A 24,896-nucleotide genomic window follows, 5' to 3' on the forward strand; every position below is an offset into this window, starting at 1 on the left:
AAATAAAACAAGTAGAATGAAAGAGTCTTGGGAGGAGACGATCAAACCAGTATTGAGTTCTTGGTACGTGAGGTAACAGACAACAGAGCTAACAAGGCCTGACAAAATAAAATGTATATCTTCTTTTTGAAATTTGCACATTTTTTAGTCTGATGAGATCAAATTTTAAAACTCACAGTCATGACTGCACATAAAATCTGATATTTGGTGGTGCAACCCCACAAAATGTGTTCAACTTCTTAAAAAAAAAAACACAAATGAAACCAAAGATAACAGAGTCCTGTGATTGACAGACCAACTTATTGGCTAAAATAGTTAAAGGATGTGTCTGAAAGTATCCACCTGTCTCCATCCAGTGTGTTCGGCCGTTCAGGGTAAATGAGGTCTGCAGGGCCAACTGAGCTGCTGGGGAGCGTTCTGTCCGTGTTAAGCGTCTTTGAATTGAAGGGGTGGGAAGGACATTAGTCGTCCGAGTCTGTGTCGTGGCGCCGCCTGTGGCTTTGTGTGGCACCAGCAGGGGCCGTCTTGTGGCTGACAGGGTTACGGGGGACAGGAGACCCCCCATCAGAGGAGTCTGTGTCATGCCGCTGCTGTCGATGATGGGGGTGGGAGGGATATCGCTCGGCCTTTGCTCCCCCCCTTGAATGGCTGTCATGGGGTCTGGCTCCACTCTGACTATGGTATGATGGATTATGATGATGGTGGTCCTTTCTGTGTCTGAGGAAGAAAAGGAAACAATGCATGAGTGGGTCGTGGTGAATCAGGTATAATATGATGCAGCAGGAAAAGAAGCAGCAAGATGAGCGTTGTGGTTCAACCAACAAACACCTAACAACTGTCAGTGAATACAGCAAAATGTTGTGAGCACTTTTCTGTGTTCCTCCAGTTATTTCACTGCACAACAATCATTTGTTGAATTTTACTTATGAACACCAGCCTATATTTTTTAAAAACATAAAACCAACAAGTATCTGTTTCATTCTGTCCCAGTGTCAAGCTTATGTGAATTATAAGAAATCAATGCCAGCTCTGTGAATGAAAGTTAGACCCCACAGTGATGTATGAAGGAGTGCGCCTCCACAAAGAGCCACAGCGCCCTCTTGTGATGACAGCAGAAAGCTGCTCAATCTAACAAAGCAGTAGACACTGGCATAAACAGGTAAACAGAACATTATGATGAACAACAATATCATCCATTAACACCTTTTTATTAATTAACCATCACACTTACATTTTTTTAATCTTGTACTTATAAAAGTGTAACAGCATCTATTTCCTGACAGAACTTTATGTTTTACTTTGACATACTTTTCAATGATGCCATTTTTTTTCTACCTTTTTCTGTTGTCATCTGATTCCGAGGAGGATGAATCTCTCCTTTGCCTTTTCTTCTTTTTCTCCTTCTTCTTTTTGCTCTTTTTTTCCTTCTTTTTCTTTTTGCTGTCATGTCTGCGGAGTGACAGGAATGTTACATAAAGGACACATGGGGAACTGAAATGACAGGGTTATGTTTTTTTGTGAAACATTTTTCCAGAGATGGTTTAAAGACATTGCAGACTTACCGCTGTTCCACTTCCCCCTTTTCTACATCTTGAGATGTTTTTGCTGAGGTTTCTTGACTGCTCTCTGTTTTCTGGTGCTGAAAAGAGCCATGGAATTAATCATTGCACTCCAAAAGATACACTAGACAAAGTCACCAACACAGTGCCCGTACGCACTGGGTCATCCGCAAGGACCACTTCAGGCTCCCACCAGGCATGTTCCAAAAAACAACACTGGTCACAACGGAGCTACTTCCAGAAATGTTTCCTACTATCATTGCTGTGTAAATTATAAGTAATAATTGCGGAATAATTAACACTGACATGAGAGAAGTCACATAGTATTACTTCTACTACTATTATTATTATTGTTTACACTGTACCACTCATTTCCCTTGAGGTAGCCCCTGGTCTCAAAAAGGTTGGTGACCCTTGTACTATACACTTTACGTTGTACGCTTTTTTTACGCCAACACTTCACAATAAGAGTATTTCAAATTAACTGCTCCTTTGTTATGGTCATCAGTCATTTCACTTGAGTAACTTATTTACGAAGTGATTCAATCCAATAATGTAAAAAAAAAAAAAAAAAAAAAAAAAAAAAAAACAAACCTGGAGCTTCCTAAGCCTGAGACACGATCAACATTTCTCTCTTCGCCATCAGCCTCTTCTCTTCTGCAAACATCTGCAAGATCCTGAGATCACATTTTAATTAAAGTCATTTAATCTGATTAATCAAGTCAAATTATTTAATTAATAATCTGATAAAAAAGAAAACCTGAGTGACACACCTCTTTGGTCAAGCCCGTTGGTTGCCTCTTTATATTTTTGTGCCCTCTAGATTGAGAAAGGAGAAGAAAGTATAATTCAGTCTTCGCTGGCACACTCTTTGCTATCACAATAATAATTTTATACAGTGGTTTACATACAGGGCAGCCATCAGCGCCTCATGCTCTGCAGCCTTTACAGCAGCAAGTTCATCCTGTCTGGACACAGCAGCGCCCCCTTTTTTGTCCTTTGAATACCATGACAGATCCTTGCCTTTCTGCCATCGTCCTACTGGTGCCATCAAAGAGTTCCCTGGAAGAAGATGCAAATTATTTAAAGGGGTTTGAAGGAAATGTGCTAAAATTATTTAACATAAATGTAATACAAGGACATTTTTAAACAATTCTGAGGACTGAGAATTAATGTACAGGTTGTCAAATACAAAACAGAAACACTTTATGTGATTATAAGACAGTCTAATTGTTGGTAACGTTTACCAATAATTGTCACAATTAACAGCTATTTTTTTTTTCCTGAATTAAGTGAACACCAATAGTCCAGGAAAGAGCAGATGCCAATAAATAGTGCAAAGGGGAACGAGTGTGTAACATTAGTGCACATGTGTTGAAATGGTTGACATATGAGCTGTATGAAACAATGGCTAACGAGAAGAGTTGGAAAAATCTAAGAAAAATTAGGAATCATTTCCATATCATTTGTCCTTTCTAATTGTAGCAGCATGCGTTTCGCAGCGGACTTATAATGAAATGTCAAACTGGTAAACAGACATCTCCTTACATTCCCTTGTTGAGATGACTGTAATTAAATAAAAATGTTGCTAACATGGCAGCACCCCATGTAGTTGCAACTAGCCTTTAAATGCAACCAGTATCGTGCGTCTGCATGCTATCATGTCCCAAAATAATGTCCCTTAACATGCTGTGTGTTTCATCCTTTTGGGTCACGGCTGCAGTGGGTTGCTACGTAAGTCCGTCTGGCATGCTGACAACGGTGTGGGCTCAGATAGCCAGATAGAGGAGAGGCTACGTGTGCGGGAGCAATGAAAACTTGGACCTGCTGTGTGTAGAGTGAAAAAACTGGACTAAAACTGACCGACTGGATACGGTATAATGAGGGACTGTACAACAACAGGTAGGCAAAAGCAGCAAGTGGAGTACTGATGCACTCACTGTGTTTTTGAACGCCAAGCTCTGTTGTGCACACGTTAGCAGAAAGCTAACCATTAGCCGTACATCTGGTTGACTGTGATAGCGGACTTTGGCTTCCAGTTTTTAAGACTTACCCAGATAATTCTCTCTGTGTTTATCGACTTTCACGTCATCCCAATTGAACTGGTCCTGGCCCCCTCGGACCCCTCCCGATCTCGAAGACCCAAACATTATCCTCAGCAGCCTTGAATGATAACTGATAAAGCAGTGTGTCGTTAGCTTCAGTCGTTGACTCCTGCTACTTTAGCACGCGAGCAGCACGATTGATCTGGCCTTCAACTCTCTCATCCGGGAAGTTTCGTGGTAAGTTCAACTTCCCTGCGTGGATGGGAACAGCGTGTTACACGGTAGAAGTGCTCACTCTGACGATGGAAACTCACCCGGGTACCAATCTGAGAGAGTTTTGGAAAATTCGTTAAATATATAGTTATGGAAAACAGCATCTAACTCAAGCTAAGGTATGCTAGACAGTTTATATTAAACCTAGTGGCTTCAAAAGCTTTGAAAAAATACGTGAATCAGACCCTGCGTTGCTGTGTACTCTTGTGGCCGTCAAATATTTAACAACTAGTCAGTTACGAAAACATTTATTCAAAAAACAAACGTTTTATGTCGCTCACTCTCTTTGATCGTGCTACAAGTAGTGAACGTTAAGCGGTGGGGTCGCGCGAATTCTCGCCGCTCGCGAACGAGACTAGTGATGTGACAATCACGAACATTCCGGCTTTTAGAGCCGAATCGTTGTAGTGAACGGCGGGAGTCGGTTCCTGATTTTTCACATTAGTCATATTATTTTGTGTGATTCTCTTAAGCTTTTCTATTTTGTTTCACTTTGAACAGTTAAACGTTCAAAAATATCAAAAAGAATTAAGACCGTTTTGTCTCATTAAAAACAGTCTTTTCGTCTTTTGAAAGCACTCTTCTCGAAGTAAAGTATGGTGAGTGGATTAATAGAGCTATACAAGTAATGAACAATTGATGTAATGTTCATATGTGACATCAGTAATTCATCTTAAACGTGTTGACTTTGACTTTTTGCTATAAATTTATTTAGAGCTTACTTTTTGTTGAGCCGAGTCAAAAGCACCGGCTCTTTTATTAAAGCCGGAACTCCCATCACTAAACGAGACGCGTTAATGTTTTGGCTCGTAGTGATGACGAAGGGAGCACAGTTTTCCATAATGGCCAAAGCAGCAGAGAAACAGACCAGAGGAGGGGGAAACATCTCCGGAGAAGGTCCAGAAATCAAGGATTAACGGAGCCCCCGATGTACATGAGATATTTTTCCAGGTTATATTCAGGTATGGAGGGGGAATCTGTATCCATCTGTTTTATAGCATTTGAATTTCATGTTGTATCACAGTATCACAGCAGCTAACAATACAATTTATTTTCCTCAGTGTGATAAGTTTGATTGTCTGCTGTTAATGGTTGTGACTGATGTGTGAGCGTTTAGTCAACGTTAGCAGTAGTTTAATCATCCCTGGTGTATCTCAGGTATAGTTCATGCTTTAAAAAAACGTGGTAATTGGTGTATTTTAAAGTTACAAGGATTAAAATAAACCTTAATACATCCTACTGATACTTTAAACCCTCTACTGACTTCCTCAGTGTTCATCTTTTTCACTATGTTTTCATCTGCGGCTTAGATATTTAATGCTTTATGGCCTATTGCTGCTCTGAAGCCTGAATTCACTCCTGTATTTGTGCTCCTAAGTTTACATCTCCTTGTAGAGTTTGTGAAATGTTGGCTATTTCTAGAAAATAAGACTGATCATGCAGAATCTTTTCTTTTATGTTTTGTTTGGTGAATGTTTTGTCTGATCAATCACGTTTTCTTTAAAGAATGGTACACATCTTATAAATTCTGCCTGGGTGTGTAAACTTATGAGCATTGCGAGCTGAGCTAAGCCAGTAAGCCAGTCCTAGGTTTTATAATTAACTGAAGTTCTAAAGATATCCTTTCACTTTAGACTCAAATTACCAACTGATCTCTTGAAAAAATGAAATGCTATACTAGTTTGTGTGAACCTAAAATCGTAAATTCAGCATTTCCTTGCAATCAACAGTATTTTATTACTCCTGAACGTGAGTCAAAGTTCACTTTACTATACCAGCATGAGTTGTTTTTATCTCTGATCAGTATGACACAAGATTGTAAATGCAGGTTTATACACACTGTGTAAAAATAAAACATGGAGAGTGCCACTCTGCTGTTTCAGTATGATGTATTTGGACTGACTCTAGTTTAAAGGAGTTCAAATAAGGACATCACAACAATAGTGATATCTGGAATTAGAAGTGGTTGAAATGTGCCCCTATACCCCAGAAGTCACCTCTACTACAGGGTAAACTGGCTTAACAACATTACTCACATGACTTTCAGCACTGTCTGAAGGACTTCCTCGGGTGGGAAAAAAATGTAGTACAGTTACTGTGTATAATCAGTGATATTATGATGGTTTACAATCAGATATGATGTATGAAGGAAATCACAGATCCAAAGGTGACATCTTCAAATTGGTGGTTTAATCCAATGACAGTCAAAAACTCCAACAATCTTGGAATAGCTTCATAGAGGACAATGTTTTAGGCATGTTATCATTATGCTTGAGTAGATCTGATCATTATGTGTCGTTAAATCAACTTATGGTTTTATACTTGACACTGAGAAGCAGACTCTCCTGCTCCCCAGCCCTGGTAGACTCCACATGATTTCAATTTTGCCACAGGAAATATCAATCACATGGGGCTAAGTCAAGGACATTGCAGCTTCTGATTAGTGTAAGTGTGTACGGATTGTAAACCTATACGCTGCTTATTTCCTGTCATAGAGTAGCTTGTTCTCTGACTCTGGTGTGGATTTGAAGACTTTTGAGTATAAGTTAAAAAGTATATTTTAGGTTTTGAAGTGACAACTTTTGTTGTTTGCAAAAAGTAAATAACCTTAACAAATGGTCATTTTTTAAATTAAAAAATAGGGATGAAACACAAATTATTATCAACACTTTTTGGCAAAGCCTTACAATAAATATATAAAAAAAAGATATTTGAAACTGGTTTTCACCTAATTTATCTCAGGGGACATTAAACTTTATTCAGCAATAAGAAACTTGGAAAAAAAATGTAGATTTTTTCCGAAGCAGACACAAGAAACAGTTTTATGATCTGCAACTGTTCTTATCATCATATACGGATAAGCCAGATATCAAGAAAAAGTGCTCAGCATCTTTAAGTTGCAGCTTCTTAAATAAGATGTTTTTGCTTTGGTAGTAATCACCACAGTAAAGTGAATTTTGTTTTGGCATAAAATCTTAAGAGAAGTCTTACTTGTTGCTTTTTGGATAAATCATGAAACTGCAAAGCATGAAACGATAATCTGTGACCAAAAAAACCTTTAACTTTAACAGCCTTTAACTTTACAGTCCTAGTGACTTTTGATGGGTAACATAAAGTGAAAGCACATTGACTTTAAAATAATCATTCATGTCTGATAAACTCCAGGGCTAGGGGTCACGACAGGACCTAATATCATTACTGGGTCAAAAATGACTGAGTCTTCCTCTTCTTTGGTTCCTGAAAAAATAAATCCTGCCCCTTTAATTTCCCAAGTTGCATGTTGTTTGTGTGCTGCATTCAAGAGGAGACAAAGAATGCCTCTTGTCATTCGCACCTGCATAGAGCAACTCGGTGCATATCATTTGCCTGGAGACAGGCCGGCTCTGAATGCTGGGATTTTAGTCTGACATGCTTCAGAGGCCAAAGCCAAGTAGAATCTTTTTGTTTTTAAAGATCTCTTCGGCTCTTTATTTTAAATTTGGATCTAACTTAATATATTTCATCATATCATATGGAATTCCTAGTTGTTGGAATATTTGTCAACCAGTCTGATACCTGACACTGATGTAAGTAAAGAACACTTCACTAACATATTACTTTCATTGTTCTTTTCAGTCATTTAATTGTGGTTGAAGACTCATAGTTCCAATAACAAACTTCCTTCCTGTATTGAGGTTTTGTGCTTTCTGCTGAAGCAAACATGATACTCACGCTTTTATTTCCTCAGCTTTTGCTGAAGGTGGTTTTACTGCCATTTTTAGATCATTATGCAGAACACAACATTGAAATGCATCCTTAAAAATAGAACCTATCAATGTGGAGGTCGCGTGTGGTCCTGCCCTCTTTTACTCTCCTCCCTCCTGCTCTTGTACACAAACCAACCCTCACACACAGGCACACCCTCACTCTCTTCACTCGCACTTCCCTGTTCGCTCAAGCTCTGAGTACTGAGGAGACGGTAAGGAGAAATACAGCTGCTGTTGTGCTAAATAATAAAGGAGCTTGCTTAGAACTTGACAGTCATGAAAGAAAAAAGTGTAGATTTCATTGCATTATGGAAAAAGTTAGAAAGTTGATGTAGCTTGTTTGCTGAAGTTTATCCTTGGAGTTTTTTGTTTCTGCGAGTGATCAGATGCAAGTTAAGTCGAAGGAGTTGATTATTTTTGTGCTGAAGTGTCTTTTTGAGACGAGTAAGGACTCTCCAATGAGTGTGTAGTTGTTCCTTGGACGTCACCATAGTAACCTCAAAGCTTGCAGCACCTTTGATTGCCTCAGCTCCACAGGGAGGTTTCTGCACCCATCATCTTTGGAAACTGCTGGTTGATCATTTCACAGAGCTAATCATCACATCAGCTCATGACATGTATAAACTTGTTATTGCCTGGTGATATGTTGTGTTTTTGATCCCATGCCATAAGTTTGTGCTCAGACAGACTCGGTCCTGTTATGACTCATGCCACAAGACTCTACGGGATACGTGTGACCCCACCCTCCCTGTGGCCGCCTCACCCACTTTTTCTTCCCTCCACTAAACTCTCCTCTCTGCTCCTTCTTTCCATTAGCTATGGCTGGACCCAGGCCTGTGGTGATGAGTGGCCCGTCCGGGGCAGGGAAGAGCACGCTGCTTAAGAGACTGATGAAGGAATATGACAGTGTATTCGGATTCAGCGTTTCTCGTAAGTGTGCCGCACAATCTCAGAGCGACTCTCTCAGATTTTGGTGATGGTGTGGTTCTTCAGTCAAACTTGTGCATTATTTTTAATCTAGTATAGGGATACTGCTAAGGTTTTATATTACCATTACTGTAAAGTTATCTGTCAACTGTAAAATGTCCAAGATAAAAACTTGTTCTAAATTCCTTTTTAGTGTTTCAGTGATTTAAGGAGAAAAAAACATGACTTTGCTGTGAAAATACAGTTATTAGGCATGTTTAGATTCCTCCATTCAGGTTTAGGAAAGAACCGCCATCTTTCTTTTTCTTACATTTCTAATGGAAATTTGTATTCAACATTTGCACCATGCCATAATTCCAGATATTTGCTGGTTTCTGCTTCACATTTTTCCAGTGTAGAAAATTTGGGGACATGTTCAACAAATAATTAATTAATAAAAAAAATCCTGCGTGTTGTCCAATTAGCTTAAGCCATATATATATATATATATATATATATATATATATATATATATATATATATATATATATATATATATATATATATATATATATATATATATATATATATATATATATATATATATATAATTTATTATTTATTTTATTTTATTTTATTTTATTTTATTTTATTTTATTGAATATTTGCCCAAATAAAATTCCACCAATGTTAAAAATAATTTTGTCACAAAACATGAAACATGGAGTTTGATTAAGATTACGGCCCGTGTCCACTAGTTTTTTTTATTGTGATTCCCTTTTTTTTTGGCAATCACTTTTTTTTTTAAGAACAGCAGGAACTTTTTCATTGAGAAAAGCAAATAAGACAGTCTTTAACATAATCAACATTTTCTGTTGAGTAGAGAAGGTGCAGTAAGGCAATGTTTATAACCGTGTCATAGGAACTATTGATAACCTCCAAAACAGAGGTCGTTGGTGCTGCCAGTGCCGAATAAAAATGCAGTTGGTGGAGACAGGCCCTTAAACAATAGTGAAAGAATGTGTTTAAAATTAGTCATTGGATTGCTTTTGCTGATTTTGTTTGTGGTATAGTAGATTTACCTTACAGTTGTTTCAGAACATGAGTCAAATGTTTTTTTTCCAACCCTCAGACACAACAAGAAATCCTCGACCTGGAGAGGTGAACGGGAAAGGTACAGCTCCCCCTGTCCTCTACCACTCTAACACTACATCACTTCATTTCTACATGTTGTTACTGTAGCGTTCTCCTCCGTAGCTGACTCCTCTTGTATGATTTTTTTATGTGGGGGTTTCAGATTATCATTATGTGACACGAGAGGTGATGCAGCAGGGGATCGACAACGGAGAATTCATAGAGAATGCGGTGTTTTCCGGGAACATGTACGGGACGAGTAAAGCAGCCGTACAGGACGTCCAGGCCAAAAACCTCATCTGTATACTTGACATTGACATGCAGGGCGTGAGGAACATCAAGAAAACAGACCTCAATCCCATCTACATCACCATCCAGCCTCCGTCCATGGACATCCTGGTAAGCACGGATGGAAATATTACAGAATCAATAAACTGAACTCTCGGTTGTTAAGGAGAGTGCTTCATGGGTGGGACTTTGACTTCTCTTTGTATTGAATGGACCTTGTAACACAGAGTGCTGTTATATTTCTCATAACCTCAGCTGATAACGTAGTGTGTTGATTTTGTTTCAGGAAAAGCGTTTAAGAGACAGAAAAACAGAGTCAGAGGAAAGTCTTCAGAGGCGTTTACATGCAGCCATGGTGGACATGGAGATTAGTAAGTATTTATGGTTTGTCAGCTTAAAGTGTCACCACATAAGCCATGCATATGCCTCTTAGCCACCCATCCTCACAATAGCGTGGACACTTTCTTTTCAGATTATTCGGTATGTGTAATATCTGTTTCATTTTCTTGTAAATACCCATTATTATTTAAATCTAGCACCCCAGTGTTTAATTTTAGTTTTAGTTTTAACTTAACTCACCACTGCTGTTTTGGTCGACTGCTGCTATTTTTGCGCAACATCCCATGCAAATATTTATGTCAATAGTATTTGTTATTCAAAACTCTTTGTATTCATTTCATATACCATATGTCTGTATATTTTTATACTGTCTTCATTGTATACATTGTCTGACAACACTCAACTCAACTCTTCCAAATGCACTGCTGTGTAATTTGTAAAGATAGACTGATATGGATTTTTCCGGCCGATACAGATACTGATTATTTGTAGTCAAGGAGGCCAACAACCGATATTTGAAGCTGATATTTATTTGCAGTCAAAGTGCAAATATTGGTGTCAAAATTTTGAACAATACAACCTCCAACACTTAACTTCATTCAAATACCTTTAAGCATGAGTTTATTAAACAGCTCCCAGGCTCAGCAGCATGTTTTATCAAGTTCAATGAAAACTTAAAAAAATAAATAGCTAAAGTTTTCTACTGTAAATAAAGTTTTCCAAAATTTAGATGTAACTGCAATAACTGTAATAACTGCACTGCTGATTGGCTATTTCCCAAGCCACGGCTCTGCTTGTAACCGATTACATGATACTGTGGGACTAAGTAGTGACTGCAGACAGTGGAGCGGCTGCAGCAGAGCCGCAACAACGCGGTTTTAAATTTGTTTCTTATCAGCCGTTAGATTAAAAAAAAAGGCAGATGCCGATATGCCTCAAAATGCCAAATATTGGCCCCAATTATTGACCCGGCTGATAATCGGTCTATCCCTAGTAATTTGTGCAATGACAATAAAGGAGGTCTAAGTCTATAACCTTTAAAAACAGAACTCTGATCACACATGTATCTCCTCCTAGGTAAAGAACCAGGACTTTTCGACATTGTAATCGTCAACGATAATTTGGAGGCAGCATATGATGAGCTAAAACAGGCTCTTCTTGAGGTGAGTCACTAATTCATTGCACTGCAGTTATTACACAGCTGTGTTAAGTGTTTGATTATGATTGATCATTTCAAGGATGTAATTATTTTTTCCCCTTTTCAGGAAATCACTAAGGTCAGGGAAATCAGCGCTTCTTCGTAGGAGAGGGTTGAGTCATTTGTGGTCCCGTCCAGCCACTCCTCACAAAACCACTGACCTCTTTTCAAGTACAAGAACATTCCCTCCGATGGTCGTTGAAGCTCAGACATCCCTAAGTGGATACAAAAACATGTAGACTCTTCATGGTGTTTAGGAGTTGTTATTCATATTTAATATGGAGAATGTAAAGTGGAACACTTTTGTTATCAGTGGGAAGCATTTTTCCGATTTTTATTTCCAGTCGTCTGTGATAGATACTCCAGTGATGCTTAGTTGTTGTGTGTGGCTGGAGTTATATAAGGTGTGTTGTGTTGGCGTACTGAGCGTCTACAAACAAAGAGAAAGACAACCCATTCCATCACGTGGAAAAACCTGTCCTTCAAGGGTGTGAGAGAGCTAAACTCCGAGTGTCACGGTTGAAGACAGCCCGTGATGCTGCCTTTCTTTTGAGGTCTTTTTTTGTGAAACCAGACATGATGGTGAAAAAGTTTCACACAGGGAGTGAAACTCTGGTGACAGAGTGAACGCCTGCACAATTTTTTGCTGAGAGGAACCCCAGCACTACAACTGATTTCTCAAACACGGCGGCTGTTTACGTTCACGTAGCTCATGAAGTCTAGTGTACTGATGAGATGGTAGACTATTCCAGTATCTTTGTACAAGCTTTTGTAAATTAAAGTATGTGCTAGCTAACTCCATTGACGTTTGCTGTATAGATATGGTTAATGTGCTTGAGAAGGATGTTGTTTTAGAAAAGTGCACCGAGTCACTTGGAATAAAGCTTTTTAACGACAATTTCATGTTTACTTTTTACAGTTGTATGATTGTACGTTTTTTTTTTATTGTGACTGTATTGTTTTGCAGCTTCACTTGTACAGTACAATGCCATTTAGTAGACTGTTTTCACTGTTTGACATTTTGAAGGAATTTTAATGTAACTTAGAAAATGAAACCTGTCTGACTGGTCATGCTAACCTTAAACTCACTCAATTTGATGTTAATTTTCTCAAAATATTATTCTCTGAATTAAGTAAACACTGAAAACAGATTTTACTTTTCAACTTCTTGCTATTACCATTCCTGGCCACACATTTTCTCTTCTTGTATTATTTAAATCGTCCACTCAAAGGGTGCAAATGTTACATTATTTAGAGGCACGCAGTCCTCTGCTTTGCCATTTAACTAGCTCTTCCAATTATGTGCTTGTTGTGAAAAGTCATTATGTATTCCTCTCACCTGTGAAACCTCCAGCTGTGACACTATATTGTTTGTTAGGACTGAAATAAAAAGATACAATCCTGGAAGAGGGATGTGTTGTATTTGGGTTATGAATCACAAATGTTTGAGAAACTGGATCATTTATTTTTTTTTATCAGTACATTTATTTGATTCAACACTGAGTACTCAAACACATTTCCAAAAACTACACATGTACAAGTAGAAGCAATTCAATCTGTTAGTGCTTAAATATTAATACATAGAGAATCCCTAACTGACTAAAAGACCTTTCAAACATCACAAACACCAGCCTGGTATTGACTCTAGTCGCTTAAATATCGGCTCTGAAAAGGTAGTAAATCTGTCAGCTCAAGTACAGTTACAGTCTGTGGCACAAACATTTGATGGGAGTAAAATACTGATCAGGTAACTCTAGATGAACAAAAAAACATGCAGTCACTCTTCTAAACATCTTCAACTAACATATGAATACCTGCCACATCGTAAACTCACTGCATCAGCAGACAGAAACATGTCAGACAAGTATAACATTCAATTCACGATCAATGGAAGACGAGAAAAAAAGAAAAAGACGTAAATTCAGTCAAATAGAGAGAGCTAATATGCTAATATGCTAATATGCTTTACTTCATTTGCTTGTACAGTGGTTACTTTTTAAAAAAGCTGCTCAGCAAATTATTGTTAACAAACCAACAAGTGGAGAACATCTTCAAAAGTGACGATCAGACTGCATCTTACAATAAATGTCAAACAACAGCCCACAGTGGTTGATTATTTAGATTAACTCTTAAACATTATCAGCTGTGTAACATTCACTGTTGTCGTCTAAGGCACTGCTTGAAGGCAACAGAAGTGAAACTGTAGGATATAAACCTCGACACTGCAGAGAACCATTTCTGCAGGGTTCATTACAAAGTGTAACACCTTGATCAGTTAATTTAAAGTCCATGATTTGGTTTGAGTGTGTATATAACATGTTTTCATTTACTTCACTCAGTCAGAAGTTGTGACCTTACATTACGACAGCACAAACAGTCATAAACCTGTTAAATCAAGAGTGACTTGGTTACAGCGGGGCATTTTCATCTACTTTTTCAAGACTCAGAGGGTTTGCTCTGATGGCAGCTTCAGTAAGGAATGGTTTGTCGAATGCAGTGAGCAAACTTCAGGTTAGGATGTGTTCTTCTTCTATGTTGATATGTCCCTGTTTAAGACTAAAAGGGTTGTGGTGCTGGATTTGAAAATATTTTAACTACTTCTTTTGACTGATCTGAATGTTGACTGTGTTACCCACTGATGTGTAGCCGTACGTCTGAGTTGACACTTTGGTTTTATAGCTCTGCTGCCCCCCCTCGACTCTCTGCACCTCAGAGCAGTAGGAAGGCTTCACCTCCAGCTTGGCGTGGCTCACCGTGATGGGGATGTGCTTCTCCACTCTGGATCGAGCTCCGCTGGCTTGTGGAGTTGCAGATGTGAACAGGCTGCTGGAGAGATGCTCCCTGAAACGGCCGAAGAAGCCGCTCCTTTGCCTTGGGACTGCGGCAGGTCTCCCTACGTTAAGGAGCACAGGCTGCCCCACCGTGGAGCCGCCAATCTCCCTCTGGAGGACTGAGATCTCGCAGGGTTTCTCCACTGGAGGTTTGTGCATGCTTGAAGAGGAGCCGTAGGTCTCTCCTTCTTCTGGAACGTAATCCTCCAAGTCTTCGAGGGTCAGAACACGTCCGCCTTGAGTCAGAATCTTAGCCTCCTGCTTTTTGAACGAGCTGTGATCATCTTCTTCGTCATCATCTGGGACAAAAATGACGGTCTCTTGATCGTCCTGGTCTTCACTGCTGTCTTCAGCTGCAGCGAGAACAGAGGAGAGCTCATGTGGCTCAGCAGGGGCAGAATCAGCGGTCACATGACCCTCCTCTTCCTCCCATGAGAGCGGCTGGCTGCTGATGTCTCCCTGCAGCTGGCTCTGCTCCACCAGCTTGTTGTTGGAGTTGTTGGCATTTGGGTTTTCCGGTGGAGACCTTTTGGGTCTAGATGGAGTGGATGCACGATCGGACACAGCTGGGGAGACGTTCCTCCTCCTGGGCAGCCTGGGGGATTTATTGACCTTATACTCGATGACCTCCTCCACTTCAACCCACCTGGGTCTGCTCTCCACGACTCTGGCCTCAGCCCCCTCTGCTTCAGTCACATACAGGGTGGGGATGGTGGTCTTCCTTGTGGTGGGCATCCTCCTCTGCCTGGATGTCGGGGGCTCTGGGGTTGAAGTCTCTGAGCGATGGGCTCCTGCAAGAGTCAAACCAGGGGACCTGTGCCTCCTCATACGTGGATTCTTCACCACGGTGGTTATCGTCTCCTCACTGTCAGAGAAAACAAAGTTTTTAAAGCAACAAAGACTGTCAGTAAAAAACCTTAGGATGCTTTGTGTGCAGCTCCAGCATGATGTGTGGGGAGCAATTATGAGCGCTGTGTGAGGAGCTGTAGTAATAAAGTTGTGGGTTAAAGGAGACAGCCCATCCTTTCACCATCCCTGTGTTAAAATCCTCTGCACTCGGGCTTTAAATATGACACAATAATGCATCAATGGGACCATGGGAGGAGTAAACACTCAAACAAGAACATGCATAGAAAGCTGCAACAAATACATACAAGGATTAATTTACCTCAGTTAGAAATTTAACATTTGAAATAGGGATGCACGATATTAGATTTTTGCCGATATCCGTTATGCTGATAGATCGAAACCCCTTTTTGGCCGATACCAGTCATCACAAGTTTGTTTGTTTTTTTCACTGTAAAGAAAGCTAAGTCTATCCCGTACTGGAATTTATACGTTACTCTTATTGTGACGGTAAGAAACACACATAAAACAAGACAAAACAACATTTGATTTTACCATAAATAAGAAATGTATTATTTTTTCAAACTCAAGACATTCAGTATTGAAATACAGAAAAATAATTTCTTTAGATCACATGAACTTTTAACGTACAATGCATTTTTAAACATGACCAAGTTGCATTTGATTATTTTAGAGCTACTGTAACAACCTGGTGACAGACACAGAGCTCTGCAGTGCAAATAAATGAAGTGCTACATTTTATTTAAGGAGCTTATTTTTCAGATGGAAAATAATAATAATCCTAACTGAATAGCACCTTATCGGCTGTGCCTATCAGCAGAAATTTTCATATCTGCCGATACCAATAAACGTGTCTTTAAGCTTTTATAAGCCGATACCGATATTGTGCCGATAATATCGTGCATCCCTAATTTGAAACAACTGTTTCTCAAAGCTGTTAAATGAGTGTTTTCCTGAATTTCTGATCATAATCTGCTGTGCAAAAACACAACAGATAGACCGCCGGCTGGAGGATAATTTTAGCACTTTCACACTTACATGATGATGGTTTTCTTTGGTATCCTTGTCTCCTGTTCGGTAACTGTTGAAAGGAGAAGCAGAGGGAACAAATGAGGAGGTGAAAAGCTTCAAACATGCATAATGAAAATAAAAATATCAACATCATATGAAGAGTTTTTAGAGAGTTGTTTCTAAAGGTAAAGTTCATACCTTCGATAGTGATGGCCTGCTCACCAGTGCGAGCCACAGCTGAGGGCAGAACTAAATCAGCAGCACACTTGGCACTGCCCAGACGGTTGGACAACTGGAACCAGAAGGGGAGATATTCATATTTTCAAGCCTTTATGGTGATGTTTTAAATCAATTCTCTTTGTTTCACTGACTGACCTCACACTCATAGTGACCCAGGTCTCTCTCTGTCAGGTTTTTAATCACCAGGACTACAACCCCACTTCGAAGCTCGCTGTAGGTCTGGAACTTTTGCTGGTCGGTCAGAAGCCTGCCGTCTTTGAACCACCTGGACCACGAAGAGTTGGAGGCAGAGGGAAAAGAGTTTAAAGATAAAGCAGCTGACATTCAGAGGAACTCCTGAATTTAGGTAGAACCCTTATCCAGCGTGCGTACAGACCTGATCTTGGGGGTTGGAGCGCTCTGAATGACACAGGTGAACTGAGCGTCCTCGCCGGCAACAAATGTAGTGTTCCTCAGTTTATTCACGAAACGAGGAGGTACTACAAGAAAAAAAACTTTGTATCACTACATCAGCAAAATAAAAAGAGCAGAGAGCAGTAACAGGCACTGTGGGCTTACCTTGGACTGTGATCTTGCCAAGAGTGCTGGCATTGCCGGCTGAGCTTGTAGCAAAGCACATGTACTGGCCAGAATCATCTGCTGTCATGTTATCCAAAATGAGCGTGCAGGAACCATCAGGGTCCTCGATGATGATGTGATGAGGATCAGCCTCAACAGCACGTCCATCTAAAACCAGCCAGTAAAGATTTCACTCATGAAATAAAGAAGCTCAAGCTGCTGGAGTCAGTTTATGGCACATACAGTATATAAAGAAAATGATTTATAAGCGTGGATGAAGCAGTGTACCTTTGTACCACGTGATTGTCGGTTTGGGGATTCCTGTGACTTTGCAGGCCAGCTTCACAGTCTGCCCCAGCTCTGCAGTGCAGTTTGCCAGAATTTCATCAAAGTCAGGAGGGCCTGTAAATGTTTAAGAGCATGTTTAAGTGAGAGGATCTTAAAAACACCTTTAAAGTAATCAAAGAGAGGATGAAATCCTGTCCTCACTCCATGCAGGCAGGCTGTAACGCTGCTGCAGCTCCCTGAAGTCCCTCAGCCAGGAGTTCTTGATGGTAACGGTGCGAGCCTGCAGGGTGTATTTCCTCACAGAGTCCTCACGTTCATGCCAGATCTCAAAGGCTCTTTCATCTCCCTCTACTGTCTCATTCACATCAATGTTATTCAGCTGTAACAGGACACAGAGAATGGAATGAAGGCTACCCACATGAAATGAGAGATCCTTAAAGAAGGAAAATACAGTCGACTAACCTTCATCATGTTCTTGAAGACATATGCCTGAGTGTCAGTGTTGCTGTCTCTCTTTGGTTTGCAGATGATGCAGTAGTTCTTAAACAGGAATAAGTGGCGGTGGTGACCTCTGGAGGATGACCTGATTCCTGGAGCTCCTTCCCACACTTGGAAGGGTCCCTTGTTTTCCAGAGATGAAATAAATCAGCATACTTGGACAAACATTTTTATTCAGTATCAATAAGGAACCAAACAGTTAATCCTACCTGTCTGATCGGCTCTCCCAGTACATCCAGTGTGGCTGGATAGTTTTCGATCATGGACACATGGTGTGTATTCTCGGAGCGCTGAGGGAGCGCTGACACCATGGCATAAGCTTCTTCTAACAGGCAGCAGTTCTGACCGTTTCTCGCCTTGTTTCGAATGAGCTCCTGAAATCGTCAGAGGTGAGATTTTAGTGAAAGTGATACAAGTCCAAAACCAAATGCCTCACACATTCAAGAGAAATGTTTCCCATTAGTAATGGAGAGTATATCCTCACAGGAGCTCATGCATATCATGTGTCAGATCTTTCACCTTAAGGATTGCCTTGTACTTCTGAATCCTCTCCAGTGGTTGTTGGAGGCAGGCGTTGATGCTTCGTACTGGAGGATCTGCAGGGTCGGCATTGGCTTGTACCTTGTCAGTGTACTCCTACAGAGTGATAGTGGTGTTATATTTAATCATTACTGCAGTCACAAAGCAGCTGGAAGTAGACTGAAAGCTGCTTGATCCAGAGTTTAGCAGGTTTTACCTTAAAGAAACGATGCACAGTTTTGTCGCTGACAGCAGCTTCAGCCAAACTCTGCCCGACTAGATACAGGAGGTATTTCTCAAAGCCTTCTTTGTTCTTCAGGAAGCACATGGCCACATCATCGTCTGTGTCACATTCATTCAACTTTGGAAGGAATGCCCTTTAAACAATAATGACAGGAAATTATTGCAGTGTATCTCACTTTTAGAAAGGAGGATGATCTCCAGGGAGCTGAACTCACTTGCTATGGAAGGATTTGATATCATCCATGTTCCTGAATATGGTCTCCTTCTGGCTGCTGACATCAGGGGGAGCATCAGGGCTGTCTGCTTGCTTCATGTGATGGGAGGTGAAGAACTCAAACTCCTTTACAAACTCTGATTCACCATTTATCAGATCTTGGATCAGTTGGCTAGGAGTGGGAAATAAAAATTAGACTCATGTAGGCACAGTTTTAGCTTGGTGAGTGTAGAACAGGGGTGGGCAAATTTTTTGATTCGTGGGCCACAATGGGTTCTAACATTTGACAAAGGGGCCTGATGGATGGAGTGCTTTGGTAACTATCAGGGTATCATTCGTTCATTCCATATCTGTTTTAGAATCCAAAATCGGAAAATGGATAATGACTTGTTACTCAATTTTTTCGTTTTCAAATCAAAAATCAGAAAAAAAAGGAACGGTCTATTTTTCGCTGTTTTGATTTTGTTTTGAAATTAAAATTAGAATATGACAGAATTAAATTATAATGGGATTTTTGATCCGTGTATGGTTCGTTCTTTCGATATTCTGTTTCAGAACAAAATTAAAAAAACGAAAAAAATGACTTGTTTTTTTTTGTTTTTCTGTTTTAAAACAAAAATGGAAAAACAGAATTACAGAAAAACACGGTTTTTCAGTCCTGGTTTTAAAAATGAAAAAACAAAAAATGATAAAAGATTGTGTCAAAATTGTTTGTGTGATATTTTGATATTAAATGTGAACACTCTATATAGAAAACATCAGAATTGCAGGGAAAATAAAACATCAACAAGGTTTATTCATTTAACTTTTTCAAGTTTGGCGGGCCAGATTAAAACGTTTAACGGGCCGCATGTGGCCCCCAGGCCGTAGTTTGCCCATGCCTGGTGTAGACTGACTTACAATAATTTCTTCTTGTATTCTCCCTCAGAAACCTCCTCTACATTTGCCTCTGGGAGATCTCCAGTATCTGCAGAGAGCTGGAGAAAAACACATTTTACTTGATGCCCAAAGGTTTGAAAGTTTCACATGTAAAGTTGGTTTATTGACGTCTCACAGCTTTTAGACATACTTTGAGTTTCTTGTCCAGGTAGGCAGGTGAGACCCAGCCTTGGCGGGATGGTGTAGTTTTTGTGGGTTTGGTCCGGACCAACCATTTAAGTGGATGAGCTGAGTCCAAAACCTCAACATACTGTCCCTCCTTTAGAGAGATGGATTCTTTGCTTGCTATGGTGGGGGTGTAGTCAGCTGTCGCCACATAGATGTCAAACATCTGTGAAGATGAAGGATATGTTAATGACAGGATCATTGCAAATGCAGGAATACGTAGAGCTGTTTGGTCCGGTATTATTTTTAAAAACATTTATTTATCAATTTCAAATAAGACTCTAGATTTTTAACGTTTATTCAATTCATTCAATTCTATATTGAAAAACAACTGTTTCATTACAGATTCATTTCTATTTAAGTTATGTTTTATATGAACTTTGTAATTATTTTAGGGCAATAATTTGTAGTTTTATGTTGAAGTATAAAATAAAGATAGTTAAAGATGTAGTCCAAACTGAAATATGACATTGGATTGAATAAAACACAAATTTTTATTAGACTATGTTTAAAATGGTTAAAAAACTGTACAGCAAAATACCACACACCTCTCCTCGTGCATCCCCCTCATCAGACTCAGAAGAGGAGTCAGCAATAAGCGAAGGAGGGCGAGATCGACCGTGATGAGGTGATGCAGTAGGGGTCTTGGTTTCATCATCACTGTCCACACCTGGTACTCGTAGGGAGGCTAAGGCAGCAAGGATTGAAGGAGGAAAGGTCAGAAGTACAGGAACTACAACTGAAAGAAATCCTTTTTTTTCCCCTTTTTTTTATATAAGTAGCTGTTACCAAATGTGGCAAAAAAGCTTTATGTTGCAGCATGGAAAGGGATCATTAAAGTTTGGTTATTTTCTATAAGTTGTAGCAGTTATTAGTGTCCACTTCACAAAGCTGGTCAGAGCTTGGCTGAGGATCAAAACCAAATGGTTTAAAGTAAGAGTTCAAGTAATAACTGACTCACTGCTGACATCTACTGGTGCTTTATTTACATAAGTTCTGTCTCCTAAAGCATGGAAATCATCACCACTTTACACTATTTTAGCTTAAAGTTCAAGAGTTACACATTTTTTTCAATTCAAAACACTTCTGTCTGTTAGCAAAGCTTCATCATGCAAAAACAGCTGTAACACGGATTATATTTATAATCTGAGCTGTTTGCAAACATGTCTATCTATGAGCATATCAGCAAAAACATGTTAAAGTCAGGACCGATGGTGCATTCAGTCACAAAGGGGCACAGACAGCATGAAGAGGGAAAAAGACTCATTAACAATGCTGAGACAAAGAAAACAAAACCTGTGGCAACTGCACCTTAAGATACAAGACTTGTTTTTATTCTTGTTATGTATGAAGTCAAACTGATCTGCTCTGTTAATAAGTCTTACTTAAATGTTTAAATGGAGTAATGTATATTAATTATGAGGCTGATGCACTTTGGATACATACTGGTAGTTTTGGGCCAAGATTTCATCCACTGGAGCACTTCCTGATTCTGTAAGCTGTCTGAATAACAAACCAATGGTTGGATGAGTTGGTTGTGTTGGGCTGTTTAACTCATGGATGTAAAGGTGGTATAGACATGATGTCTCTGAGTAGTGATGAGAGGTTTTAATTGTTTTTTTTCTACTGATGGGTGAAGCAAAGCATGCTAAAAATCAGGCGCTGGAGAAGCACAACGGGGACACACATGTTCAAGTCTGGTGTCGATATTAAATCTATTCTAAAGTGAATTCCAATTCAAGAATTGCATTGTTAAAACATTCACACGTACGAACACGTCACAAATTCTTGAACCACCAGCAGAAATTCAATGAATTCAACCAGAGCACAAAGCATTGTGACACCAAACAATGACGTATCATCTAGATTATTTACACACTCTCTGCATCTTCATGACAATACAAGATATTTATTGCAGCTTGCATTGTTCAGTATTCAGTATGCAGTAATATCTGTACATAGATATTTGCATATAGATGCAGACCCTGTAGTAAAGGGATTTTTTGTTTAAGTAATATTTTTTTTTACTCTGAGCAAGCTTTGGCTGCATGCACTTCACACTTCATCAAAACAATAAAAACAAGTGTTTAACAACATATTTTAACACGATGAGCTTTTAGCACACTGGCAGAAGCTTGACAGCAGCTGCAAAACACAAAAGTCATAGAATTTTCTTAATCCATACTAAAGTTTGGCTTGTTTATGTAGTGTTTAGAGGTAACTTTTCTGACACCTCCTGCTAAAAACCCAAAAAGTCAGAAGGATGAGGGCAGTATTAAAAATTACTTTCAAATCTAAATACAAAAATGTTAGATATAACTGTATGGACAAACCTTTCCAAAAAGTAGGCTTACCTTGGGTTATCTTCGCTGATACCATTTCAGTGATCTGAGAGGTGAGTTTCATAAGGAATTCCTCTGTACCTACTTCACCTAGGAAAGGTATTTTACCCTCTAAAAGACAAAAACAAAGAAGAAAGAAAGCCATGTTTACAGTTAACAGTTAATTTATAAACACATACAGAAAATCAGAATCAAAATGAACACTTGGCTAGGAGGTGATGACTGACCTTTTCCTCTGCTAGTCTCCTCCTCTGGAGGACTGACTGTAATCCCAAGAACCCTGAGGATAATGAAGTGTTGTGTTAAATTTTCATGCTCTTAAATGTATTGTTATCAGAGTTTTAAATGTGTCATGTCACTTTCAATCTAAGATTTCTCAGAAACACTTACTCAGTAGCTTTGGTCTCTTTCTTTGGTTGCAGAGCTAAAGTATACAACAAACACAAGGAAGAAGCTTAGGCAAGAAGCTTAGATCAATGTATTTTCTATAAGAACTCTAGATTTCCATGGTTTCCTTACTGTCATCAACCTCGAGGTGGGCAGTAAAGATAGACTGTCCTGCCCTGTTAGTGGCAATACAGGTGTAGGCGCCTGTGTATTCAGTGCCCACGTCCATCAGGATGAGACTGTGCTGGCGACCTGAGCTTGCGATCTTATATCCCTTGGTTTCAGGCTTGATCCACAAAACATCTTCCATCGATTCCTCCTTCAGCCAGGAGACCGTAGGAGTGGGAGACCCTGGAACAGAGGAAAGGAGCAGCGTAAATTCATAAAAACTTTTGAAAAATGTGTTGATGTTTTGACATATTCACAGAAAAGCAAACTGACCTTCTACTTTGACTGAGAGAGTGATGCTGGCTCCCTGTTTCACCTTCCTGTTGCTGAACCTCTCAATGAAGCGTGGGGGCACCAGGGGCTCTTTGGGGTCTGTAGAGATAGGTTGTAGAAAAAAAAACCTCAGACATTTAAAAAACTCTCCATGCCTTTCTCTGTGCTAAGTTTGTAGAATAACAGACAAATTACCTCTTTTGTCCTGAGGCATAATCTCTCCTGGACCTGTTGCAAAATATAGTCATTACTGTATCTGTAAACATTATGTGAAATAAAAAACATATAACCTCATGATGTAACTGTTTGGGTATTTGAATACATACGCAGGACTATCAGACGGGCAGAGGAGTAAGCAGAACCAGCTGCATTGCTGATGTAAGCAGAGTACTCTCCCATATCCTCTTTCTTCACCTCATGAATCTCCACACCATGACTATCCCTCTCTGCCAGCAACGTAATCCTCTTTGAAGGTCGCAGAGGGTGGCTGTCTTTGAACCAGTACACTCTGGGTTTAGGGAAGCCTGGAGGATAATAAAACATTTTCAGATTCTTTTCACGAGACTTATTTTTAAGGGAGTCATGATGGGTCTCTGATGAATCAATGATTGTGGTTGATAAATTTACCTTTAACTTTAAGCTGCATCTTGGCAATAGGAGAACCTGGACAAACATGAACATCATGGAGCTCCTCCACAACTTGAGGAAGCTGATCGTCTTCAGCTACAGACTCAAATGTCTCAGTTTCCCTGCGATAGAAGAGGATTAAACACAAAAAATGAAACAAAAACATTTGCTTTTATAAGCTACAGAGCATTATTTTTTTAAGTTATTTTCTGGCGCTTTTTATGCCTTTAATTGGATAGAGGAGGAAAGTGAACAGAGTAGGAAAAAAAGGGGAGAAATGGGGAGTGACATGCAAAAAAGAGGCTACAGGCTGGACCTGAACCTGGGCCACTCACTTCAGACCCAGACCACTAGGCCATCTGCACTCCTGCTATAAAGCATTACTTATGATCAACTCACCTGGACATGTAGCCTTTGGCACTGACATAGGAAGATGTTTCAGTAGCATCAGCAGCTGTGTCATAATCAGAGCTGCAAGACACTGATGGAAAGGAAGGATTTGAAGAATTAGGAGATGATTTTTCAGAAAGTTTAGTAGCTGCAACACAAGTAAGTTAATCCAACAGTTTTTCTTTAACCATAAATTTATCCACAATGTGTTTTTTTGAAACCCTTATCATTAATATTTCTACTGTACAGAAAAACAGCTCCCCAAGAAAAAACTCAGAATAACATCACGTAAATGCCAGGTTATGTCAGAATTTAACTTACAATACACTACGACAGTTTTACAGCATTTTTTGCACTGTTGTAGTCCTTCAGCATTAGTATTAAGAGAATGAGTATTGTGTGCTTTTAATGAATGCAACTTCACTTACTGTCAACCCTGAGTTCAGCCTTTGTTGAAGCGATGCCGCTGCTGTTTTCAGCTGTGCAACGATAGACGCCCATGTCAGTGGGCAGCACTGTAGTAATGATGAGTTGGTGGCAGCCCTCTTGGTCTTCATTGATCATGTAATGGTCGTTCTCCTCCAGCAGTTTGCCGTCCTTATACCAGCGGACAGTGGGAGGGGGCTTGCCAATCACGACACAGTCAAAGCTGACAGGATAGCCGTCTGGAACGTCCTGACTTTGAAGTTCAGTCAAGAAGACTGGTGCAGCTGAGAAACAAGGAGAACAAAATTAGACAAACTTCAAACAACAAAGATCTTGGTGACAAACTCAGGACAAAACGCTAAATATGAAGAATTAGAGCTCACACATCATAGTCAGACAACAGCATTATTTCTAGGATGATC

At 39.7% G+C, this 24,896-nt stretch overlaps 3 protein-coding genes across 3 annotated transcripts in view; 1 reads left to right on the forward strand and 2 right to left on the reverse strand.

Moving 5' to 3' along the window:
• Nucleotides 1–243: 243 nt before the first annotated feature.
• Nucleotides 244–3,746, reverse strand: cunh1orf35 (chromosome unknown C1orf35 homolog). Its single transcript, XM_074688576.1, has 8 exons — nt 3,613–3,746; nt 2,471–2,621; nt 2,333–2,378; nt 2,154–2,236; nt 1,918–1,948; nt 1,563–1,639; nt 1,336–1,449; nt 244–717 (listed from the first exon to the last, which is right to left on the reverse strand). The coding sequence occupies exons 1-8, from the start codon at nt 3,707–3,709 to the stop codon at nt 462–464; spliced, it is 855 nt and encodes a 284-aa protein (XP_074544677.1). The 5' UTR covers nt 3,710–3,746; the 3' UTR covers nt 244–461.
• Nucleotides 3,747–3,893: 147 nt separating this feature from the next.
• Nucleotides 3,894–12,352, forward strand: guk1a (guanylate kinase 1a). The gene is made up of 8 exons (XM_074689394.1): nt 3,894–3,996; nt 4,691–4,839; nt 8,440–8,553; nt 9,662–9,703; nt 9,827–10,062; nt 10,238–10,322; nt 11,368–11,453; nt 11,556–12,352. The coding sequence occupies exons 2-8, from the start codon at nt 4,806–4,808 to the stop codon at nt 11,592–11,594; spliced, it is 636 nt and encodes a 211-aa protein (XP_074545495.1). The 5' UTR covers nt 3,894–3,996; nt 4,691–4,805; the 3' UTR covers nt 11,595–12,352.
• A 987-nt stretch (nt 12,353–13,339) lies between these two features.
• obscnb (obscurin, cytoskeletal calmodulin and titin-interacting RhoGEF b) overlaps nt 13,340–24,896 on the reverse strand; it is a 53,957-nt gene continuing 42,400 nt past the window's right edge. Inside the window, exons 52-78 of the mRNA XM_074688519.1 lie at nt 24,477–24,758; nt 24,058–24,139; nt 23,659–23,780; nt 23,358–23,555; nt 23,227–23,259; nt 23,032–23,130; nt 22,723–22,941; nt 22,594–22,627; nt 22,431–22,483; nt 22,216–22,314; nt 21,308–21,364; nt 20,410–20,549; nt 19,827–20,027; nt 19,658–19,734; nt 18,759–18,929; nt 18,518–18,677; nt 18,301–18,417; nt 17,991–18,155; nt 17,746–17,904; nt 17,485–17,662; nt 17,284–17,397; nt 16,996–17,163; nt 16,814–16,916; nt 16,573–16,702; nt 16,396–16,489; nt 16,225–16,267; nt 13,340–15,184 (exon numbers count right to left, since the gene is read on the reverse strand). Coding sequence (XP_074544620.1) covers nt 14,083–15,184; nt 16,225–16,267; nt 16,396–16,489; nt 16,573–16,702; nt 16,814–16,916; nt 16,996–17,163; nt 17,284–17,397; nt 17,485–17,662; nt 17,746–17,904; nt 17,991–18,155; nt 18,301–18,417; nt 18,518–18,677; nt 18,759–18,929; nt 19,658–19,734; nt 19,827–20,027; nt 20,410–20,549; nt 21,308–21,364; nt 22,216–22,314; nt 22,431–22,483; nt 22,594–22,627; nt 22,723–22,941; nt 23,032–23,130; nt 23,227–23,259; nt 23,358–23,555; nt 23,659–23,780; nt 24,058–24,139; nt 24,477–24,758 — 4,400 coding nt within the window. The 3' untranslated portion in view covers nt 13,340–14,082. The remainder of the gene's footprint in view (nt 15,185–16,224; nt 16,268–16,395; nt 16,490–16,572; nt 16,703–16,813; nt 16,917–16,995; nt 17,164–17,283; nt 17,398–17,484; nt 17,663–17,745; nt 17,905–17,990; nt 18,156–18,300; nt 18,418–18,517; nt 18,678–18,758; nt 18,930–19,657; nt 19,735–19,826; nt 20,028–20,409; nt 20,550–21,307; nt 21,365–22,215; nt 22,315–22,430; nt 22,484–22,593; nt 22,628–22,722; nt 22,942–23,031; nt 23,131–23,226; nt 23,260–23,357; nt 23,556–23,658; nt 23,781–24,057; nt 24,140–24,476; nt 24,759–24,896) is intronic.

The sequence above is a fragment of the Halichoeres trimaculatus genome, unplaced genomic scaffold, assembly GCF_033239565.1.
Source record: "Halichoeres trimaculatus isolate MK-OKI-2021-1 unplaced genomic scaffold, fHalTri1.1 fHalTri1_scaffold_15, whole genome shotgun sequence".
Lineage (NCBI taxonomy): Eukaryota > Metazoa > Chordata > Actinopteri > Labriformes > Labridae > Halichoeres > Halichoeres trimaculatus.

Bases quoted from the DNA above. Each gene is read 5' to 3' on its own strand.
- cunh1orf35 (XM_074688576.1), bottom strand. From the start codon at position 3,709: ATGTTTGGGTCTTCGAGATCGGGAGGGGTCCGAGGGGGCCAGGACCAG. The intron at 2,237-2,332 runs GTGTGTCACTCA...ATGTGATCTCAG, and splicing joins CAACGGGCTTGACCAAAGAG to GATCTTGCAGATGTTTGCAG. The intron at 1,949-2,153 runs GTTTGTTTTTTT...TTTTGAGACCAG, and splicing joins TCAGGCTTAGGAAGCTCCAG to GGGCTACCTCAAGGGAAATG.
- guk1a (XM_074689394.1), top strand. From the start codon at position 4,806: ATGTACATGAGATATTTTTCCAGGTTATATTCAG. The intron at 4,840-8,439 runs GTATGGAGGGGG...TCTTTCCATTAG, and splicing joins TTTTTCCAGGTTATATTCAG to CTATGGCTGGACCCAGGCCT. The intron at 10,323-11,367 runs GTAAGTATTTAT...ATCTCCTCCTAG, and splicing joins CATGGTGGACATGGAGATTA to GTAAAGAACCAGGACTTTTC.